Genomic DNA, 8,157 nt, shown 5'->3' with positions numbered 1-8,157 from the left:
GAAATATTTAATATAATTCAATATTATATAGAATAAATTGAATAAAAATATTGCAAGAAAATGCATAACATTTATTGCATTATTTATTTCAATTCAATTATTTTTTGATATTAAAAGTGCGACGTGTTATTAGGTCATCGATAATTATCTGCTTGGACATACGAATAATTGTGCTCGTGTATATGTCAATGAACTCTAAGTTCATTCATGGTTCACGAGCTTTACTAATGAACAGTGAACGTCAATTAATTTTTTAATAATTAATGATTAAAATCATTAAAAAAATACGAGTTAATTTGTTTAAAGTAGTATGAAAGATCTTATCTTGCTTGCACTTTGAAAATGTCCAATGCAGTTTTCAGGAAATGAAGAAAGAAGAGGCTAATGCCGAAGAGGCTAAGGCCGAAGAGGCCCCCACTTAAATGTGGTATCAAGTGGGCAACTACACAGACTAGTGAGTTATTTTTAAAGGTTCAACATCAAGTTCGAACCTATCGAGAATAGTTCTCTAGTCATATTTTATAATTTATTATATTACTTGCTTGCTCGTCATTAATTTGTAGTTGTAATTGGAGATGATGGACCATTCCATCTCCTTGGGACACCAAATTTGTGTCTTAATCGTCAAAATGATGCATATGTGTTTTAGTTAGAGTAAAAATATTAAAATTTTCGTAATATTAAATTTTGAAGCTTTAATAACGTTCGGTAAATATTATAGTAATTTATTTTTTCTTATTTCGTTTTTAAAATTTTTCATTTCGATCGTATTTTATTAACTTTGCAATTTTTCTTTTTTATATAATGCAGTTTAAAAATATTTTATAATAATTAATAGATATTATTTTTTTTAATAACTTAGTATTTCTATTTTTCCTATTTCTTTATTTTTATTTATTTTATGTAAATGTAAAATCACGCGTTAGAATTTAATTTTATTGCAACGGTAATTAGAGATTTGATAAAAGTAAATAGAGTATTCAATTGAAAAGTGCATCTGAGAATTGGACGATTTATATGTCAGGCCATTGTATCACTTGATTGTATATTAATATAGTTTTCTTTTTGTTACAGGTGATCATCGTTGGATTTAACAACACACCTTAAATGACTACTTTTAAAAATATATGTTCAATTGCATTTCTGAAGGCACACACATGTTTATACATTAAAAATTAAATATAATTATTTAAAATTTCATCTTACAATACAACTATACTATATATATATATATTATCAAAAAATATATCATAGACTGTCATACACTACCAAAGAATACTGTATTTTTTTATAGTATTGTGTAYCGTCACCGCGTTAATTACTTATTATCGACAACTGTACGTTCATACKAAGATGAATCTGGGTATTTAAAAAAGGAGACTTATGAGCTTTTATGTACTTATTTATTTTTTGCTTTTATAGAATTATTTACATTTTTCTTGATTAATTAGCAATTATTTTAATTATAACAATCTCGGTCATTGTACTTCATGCGACTCATATGAAACACAGAAATGAATTGAATAATTATTTCCTTCTTTCAATTAAGTATATTATATTTTAAAATAATATTTTACTTTAAATATAAATTAAAGCAAAACGAGAGAGAGATAAAAGAAATATATTTTTTATATTTCCCCTTCACTTATCTTTGAAAGCACATATCGGAGTAGTTCAATTCGACCAATCAGATTACAGAGTCAAACACGTGTATAGTTATATATTTGTGACATATTTGTTACTAAAAGAGAATATTTATTTGATAATATTTATTAAAATAACTGTAATTAATATTACTAAGAATTATATATATATAGTATAGATTTAATTAAATTTTTTTTATTGATTAAAATGTGTTTTTATAGTTAACAAAAAAAAGGAAACATATTCTCATTTGTGATTTAAGGTTAAGTTATACAAATGTTTCTAATACGTTGTCAACGTTTAACTAACAATTATGTTATCAGAAGAATATCTACAAATATATCTAAAAATTTAATGAAAGACTATCGTAGTCCTGAACAAAAACGAAATATACGATCTATAGCACTTTATATGACTGGATTGGGTATACTCGTAACTGGGCTTAGTTATGCAGCAGTACCATTGTACGGAATGTTTTGTCAGGTATATATATATCTTGAAAATAGTAAATTTATAACTTTAAAATATTATGTAGATAATTTTTTATTATAATGTATTATATTTGATGCAATGAATAAATTGTATATAAATTAGGCATATAGTTATGGAGGAACTATAGCAGGTCATGATGATAGCAAACTATTAACTATGAAGCCTGTTAAAGAAAGAAAGATAAAAATAAGGTTCAATGCTGATGTAGGTGCATCAATGGCATGGAATTTTAAACCTTTGCAACAAGAAATAACAGTAATCCCAGGAGAGACAGCATTAGCATTTTACACTGCTAAAAATCCTACGGACAAACCAGTTATCGGTATCTCTACTTATAATGTACTTCCTTTTGAAGTAGGACAGTATTTTAATAAAATACAGTGCTTTTGTTTTGAAGAACAATTATTGAATCCGCATGAACAGGTAACTTTTTAAAAGTATTACTAATATTAATATACTTATAATAAGAAAGCTTATGTGAATTATATTTTAGGTCGATATGCCAGTATTCTTTTATATTGATCCAGAATTCAATGAAGATCCTAAAATGGAATTCATTGATGATGTAACTTTGTCGTATACATTTTTCGAATCTAAAAATAATCTCAATCTTCCTATACCAAGTTATATTAAAAATCATAGTTCGAAAGAAGCATAAGTTATTTCCTATATAACTTTTATAATTGTACAGAGAAATATATATAGTAGATTTTTTATGTTTGATCATTGAAATTTCACTTTATATTTATTTCAATAAAGTATAGAGTATATGTATGTATATTTATATATGCATATGTATATATAGTTGTGTGTATCAATAGTTTTAAATATGTATATATTATTGCTAATAATTAAAATCTAAATAATGCATTAACTGGATATGCTCGTCGAAGACCGCAAACCTTTTCTCTGTCTATATATATAGAATCTATTTTAAGAGCTAAATCATGTTCCAATGCAGTCCTAGTTCTCAATAATCTTTGATGCTGATCCTCAAGCTCTTTCAATGCTTTGTGCATACGTTTAACTTGATGATCTATTTCATCTATTTCTTTTTGAAGACTGTAGGAATACAAGTTATTAGAGTCAAATAAATATAAAATTTGTATTAAGAAAATAGTTAATAAATACCTCAAGTAAGCATTATCACGACATAATTCTAAATCTGGACGATGCATTCTAGCTTCTAATCTTGTATGTGCAACTCTAGTTGCATGACTTTTATCAGCAATAGCTTTACGCATCAATTCCATATTTTTTTCAACATCAAATATTTCCTGCTGTACCTATTACATATGTTAATACATTAATATTAAAAAATGATCACCACATGGATTTCATTTAAAATCATACTTTTTGTAAGTGCTGTTGCAATTTATTTTTAGCTTCAAGTAACTCTGAAGATCTATGCGTCAAAGCACTGTTTGTATTACTCCATGAGTCCCACATTTCTTGAGATACTTTATTTATAATACTTTCTGCATAAGTTCGTAATTGACTAGACATATTTCTTTCGTGTTGTGACTTTTGTATTATTCGGTTTGCTGCTTCCGACCAACATTCTTGTTCCGAGAGACTAAAAATTCAATAAAAAATCGATATAAAGGTTAATTAATTAATGATTTATTTCCAAACGCAATTCTATTACCAAGGATCATATTTTTCAATCCCTGCATAATATTGTAATCCAGGACTGTAATTATTCAATTGATGACACATCATATCTATACCTAACGCACTTTCTTTGTTCTTCAAGTCCAATTCTAATTGATTCTGAGAAGCTCTGCAATTACGCAACTATAAACATATAAAAATAAAATATCACACATATATATTACTTTATAGATTATATTTAAAATTTACAAATATACCTGATCTTTACATTTGTCAAGACACGCCTCTAATTTTCTCTGACAGTTTTTTAAATTATCTATTTCTCTCAATAAGCATTTTTCTGATTCGTCATGAACGAGTTCTGTCCCTGTACATGTAGTCACATAAATTTATTATTAAGTAATATTATATTTATACAATCATTTTTTATACCTTTTCTCGCTTCTCTGTGATAAAGACATTCTTCTGCAATATGCAACGGTCCTTCAATATCTCTTATCGCTTTTTCCAAAACAGAACGACAATCCTGAAGTCTTTCTACCTCTTGCAATAATCTTTCTAATTCCGAAGATATTTCATTTCGCCAAAAGGATACATCATTTATTCTTTCACCTAATCTTCTTCCAGTATCTAATTGTCCATATTGTATTTTCTCTTCCGCATTCCTATAAATGCATAAACAATTTTAATTATAACAAATATAATTTAAATTAAATCTTAATACTCATACCTAACTATTTTTAAAGCATCATTTCTCAATCTTTCTGATAAGTGTCTATTAGAATCTGCTTCATTGTAATATTTAATTTGTTTTTGAAACCACTCATTTGGAGTATATCTTGTATAAAGAGCAGCTCGTGATGCGTGGACAGGATCTCTATGACATCCAGTTACCAAATCAGGAAATTTTAACGGCTTATGCATGACTCCACTTGTCGCATCCAATGGATAATTTGATATACACTTTCTAGCCCTATTAAAAGAATATGTTAAACAGTTTATATAATAATTAAACGAATTTAGGTAATAATTAATAGTAAACGTACAATGGTATAACTTCAATATTTTCAAATCCTGTATTAGGTCTCCAAGGTAGTAAATGATGTGTACGATTGTAGTCGCTTACACGAGTAGGAATTTTGTATTCTGTGTATGGCATCGATGAACCAACAGAACTCCATGGCTGTAATTGCTATTAAAATCATATATTATTTTTAATAAGTAATAATAGAAATTAAGTTATTAGAATTAATATGAATTTTATTCTTCATATATAATATTTGTAAACAAATTTTTAGAAATAAATGATCAATACACGAATAATTATACTTATTGAAATAACATTAATGAAAAGAAAAATGAAATTTATATAAAAGAATGTTTATTGAGTTATGTAATATATTTAAAAAATATAAATTAATTGTAATAAATTTATATTCTAACCTCTGATTTGTTTGATAAGTATAATTTTAGTATTAGTTATACTTCTCAACATGGCAGATGTACCAGGCGAAGCACCAGAACGTAAGATTGATTTATTGTCGTTTATAATTTTTTTATTATTTTAATAATTATATCAATTTTAATTGTTTTATTGCTTATACTTGTTCTGCGTTAGAATTTAAACTCTTTTAGTAAGTAATAATGTTGTCATTAATAACAGAAATGAATTATAGGTTAGAATTATTTTGTAAAGTGCATACTAGTATAATTACAATAAATAACGCAATAAACACTATTTAATATAATTCACATAAGGCTATTACAAATATAAATAAAAAATTTCTTATAAATAAAAGTCTATTATAAATTTTTACAATATTTTCAAATTACAATTATTTAACAAATCTTTGCTTATAAGAGAGAAAATTATTAAAATATTTGCAGATTGTCCTGGAACAAAGAGTGAACAGGCTGGTAAAGCATCTGCTTGTGCAGGATGTCCAAATCAAAAATTATGCGCATCAGGTGCAACAAAACAAGCAGATCCCGGTATAGAATTGGTTAAAGAAAGATTGTCTAACGTCAAACACAAGATCCTGATTTTATCCGGTAAAGGTGGAGTTGGTAAAAGTACGGTAACTTCATTGGTATCTAGAGTCCTCGCTGATAGTAATCCAGATAAAAATGTAAGTATTTATATTTTAAAATAAATGTTTAAAAATCTACATCTACGTACCCTTTTTCCTAGACCAAGCACATCCATGTGATTCTCTATGTACATGCTTTCATATTGAACTGTATTATACCCTTTCCTTCTAACTTAAAAATAGCAACGAGTTAACTATATCTATAGATGTATAGGTATCTATGTCGTATCAACTTGTACTAGCCTCTTATTGATTATCACAATTTCTATATATCCTCCCTAAAAGCTTTGATTTCTAGTAACCAACATAGCAACACTTAAATATGAACATAAATTATTTTTCCAATAATATTATCTTACAATATTATTGTGTGTGTGTATAGATTGCTGTATTGGACATTGATATTTGCGGTCCATCACAACCAAGAATTTTAGGAGCACTCGGAGAACAAATACACCAAAGTGGTTCTGGCTGGTCTCCTGTGGTAATTTTTAATTAATAAATTCTATACAACAAGATAATAATTAATAAATTTTGTTAATGTCTTTCTTTTTAGTATATTGAAGATAATTTATCGTTAATGTCAATTGGATTTTTACTGGGTAGTCCAAGCGATGCAGTAATATGGAGAGGTCCTAAAAAAAATGGTATGATCCGACAATTTTTATCAGAAGTTGATTGGGGCAACTTAGATTATCTTATTCTGGATACACCGCCTGGTACCTCAGACGAACATTTGTCTGTGACTACGTATTTAAAAAGTGCTGGTATTACTGGTGCAATCGTTATCACTACACCTCAACAAGTCGCTCTATTGGATGTCAGAAAAGAAATAGATTTTTGTAATAAAGTAAACATTCCTATACTAGGCGTAATTGAAAATATGAGTTTGTTCGTATGTCCTAAGTGCAAGGTAAAACGACTCATTTTTTATTTTAACAAAGAAAATAAAAAATCTTTTAAAAAGAATTTAATCATATATAATTTCTTTAGAATTCTGCTGAAATATTTCCAGCATTGACAGGTGGTGGTCGTGCTATGGCTGCTGATTTAAATATTGATTTCTTAGGATCATTACCGTTAGATCCTTTAATAGCAAGATGTTGCGACGAAGGAAAAAACTTTTTAACAGACATTCCAGAATCACCGACAATCCTAGTTTTACAAGAAATAGTTAAAAGTAAGTTTGTCTTACATCGATCGATAAATATCTTTAAAATTTTTACAATTTATTATTTCTTTATCCTCTTCGTTTTGTTTCTTTTTTACAGAAATCATACATAAATGTGAAAACGAAAAAGAGAACAACGTAATTGAGAAAACCTAATAGATTTCTATTAGGCTATAAATATTTTTGTAAATATTTATAGAAAAATTATTAAATGTATATTGTATCAAATAATGTTATATATATATAATGTACAAATTAAATAATTTATTTCTTTCAAGGATATTGAAATATTCCATCTCATAATACAATTTAAAGAATTGTGAACCTTGTACTTTTGCAGAGTAATCAACTAATCTAATAAACCAGTTATGCGCATATCGTTCTCACATTACTGCACATATGTATGCATCTCGTATAACTGCATATTCCGTGTATTGATAACATTAGTAAGTGTTTCTCGATAATTAAAGAATGTATATATTTATCGCTAAAGAAACACAAGAACATTTATCTTTTAATTAATCATCTTTGTCTCGCGTATAAAACTACATTTAATTTTGTATACGCAAAAAATTAATTTATTATTATTATTAATTTAACAATTTATCACATACAAATATTATATAAAGTGTATAAAAATATCATTCACGTAATTAGGTTTCAAAAAGAAATTAAAAAGAAAAAATGTTTGAAGTTATTTTTGTTAGACTAGTTTTCTAATCAGTACTTATCATTTAAAAAAAAAACCGGGAACAATAATCGAAGTACGCATGCATCTCGTAGAATTTAAAATAGAATCTTTTTATTCGTATGATGTTTTTAAATTCTGCAAGTTCATAGAAAACCGGTTTTATGGTATGCGGATAAGTAAGCATGTGTTTGTGGAAATTTTCTTGGATCCACTATATACAAACTCCCATAAACGCATAAATATATATATATATATATATAAAAGACACATGTATAATAAACATCAAAGTAAGCTGTTATCAGTGTTTATCAAAAAAAAAAAGCGGCAATGATAATCGATGTGGTGCTTAAGTTTATTAAATTTAAATTAAATATTTTTTGTTTGTTCGTCAGAGTATTTTAAAATTCAAAGTTTAAAGGAAATTACTGTTATATCTGAAAATATATATATAGAAT

The 8,157-nt window shown here is 26.7% G+C and overlaps 3 protein-coding genes across 4 annotated transcripts; 2 read left to right on the top strand and 1 right to left on the bottom strand.

The window, feature by feature from the left end:
- The first annotated feature begins 1,838 nt into the window (after nucleotides 1-1,838).
- LOC106792263 (cytochrome c oxidase assembly protein COX11, mitochondrial) lies at nucleotides 1,839-3,003 on the top strand. The gene is made up of 3 exons (XM_014758538.1): nucleotides 1,839-2,127; nucleotides 2,239-2,559; nucleotides 2,630-3,003. The coding sequence occupies exons 1-3, from the start codon at nucleotides 1,921-1,923 to the stop codon at nucleotides 2,792-2,794; spliced, it is 693 nt and encodes a 230-aa protein (XP_014614024.1). The 5' UTR covers nucleotides 1,839-1,920; the 3' UTR covers nucleotides 2,795-3,003.
- Nucleotides 2,842-6,229, bottom strand: LOC106792261 (tektin-3-like). 2 transcript variants are annotated; one of them, XM_014758535.1, is made up of 9 exons: nucleotides 5,930-6,229; nucleotides 4,797-4,942; nucleotides 4,481-4,723; nucleotides 4,183-4,415; nucleotides 4,008-4,117; nucleotides 3,785-3,933; nucleotides 3,490-3,712; nucleotides 3,268-3,422; nucleotides 2,842-3,198 (listed from the first exon to the last, which is right to left on the bottom strand). In XM_014758535.1, exons 1-9 carry the CDS (start codon nucleotides 5,972-5,974, stop codon nucleotides 2,988-2,990), a joined length of 1,515 nt encoding a protein of 504 aa, XP_014614021.1. In that variant the 5' UTR covers nucleotides 5,975-6,229; the 3' UTR covers nucleotides 2,842-2,987. The 2 variants fall into 2 exon arrangements, with proteins under 2 accessions (XP_014614021.1, XP_014614022.1); XM_014758536.1 differs by lacking the exon at nucleotides 5,930-6,229 and adding an exon at nucleotides 5,194-5,285.
- On the top strand, nucleotides 5,195-7,399 carry LOC106792262 (cytosolic Fe-S cluster assembly factor NUBP1 homolog). Its single transcript, XM_014758537.1, has 6 exons — nucleotides 5,195-5,274; nucleotides 5,638-5,879; nucleotides 6,223-6,324; nucleotides 6,397-6,753; nucleotides 6,834-7,020; nucleotides 7,112-7,399. Exons 1-6 carry the CDS (start codon nucleotides 5,244-5,246, stop codon nucleotides 7,165-7,167), a joined length of 975 nt encoding a protein of 324 aa, XP_014614023.1. The 5' UTR covers nucleotides 5,195-5,243; the 3' UTR covers nucleotides 7,168-7,399.
- The last annotated feature ends 758 nt before the right edge of the window (nucleotides 7,400-8,157 follow it).

This window comes from Polistes canadensis, unplaced genomic scaffold (assembly GCF_001313835.1).
Source record: "Polistes canadensis isolate GaletaPanama2010 unplaced genomic scaffold, ASM131383v1 scaffold_398, whole genome shotgun sequence".
NCBI lineage: Eukaryota > Metazoa > Arthropoda > Insecta > Hymenoptera > Vespidae > Polistes > Polistes canadensis.
The sequence above is the reverse complement of the archived record's forward strand: the minus strand, read 5'-3'. Positions and strand labels throughout refer to the sequence as shown.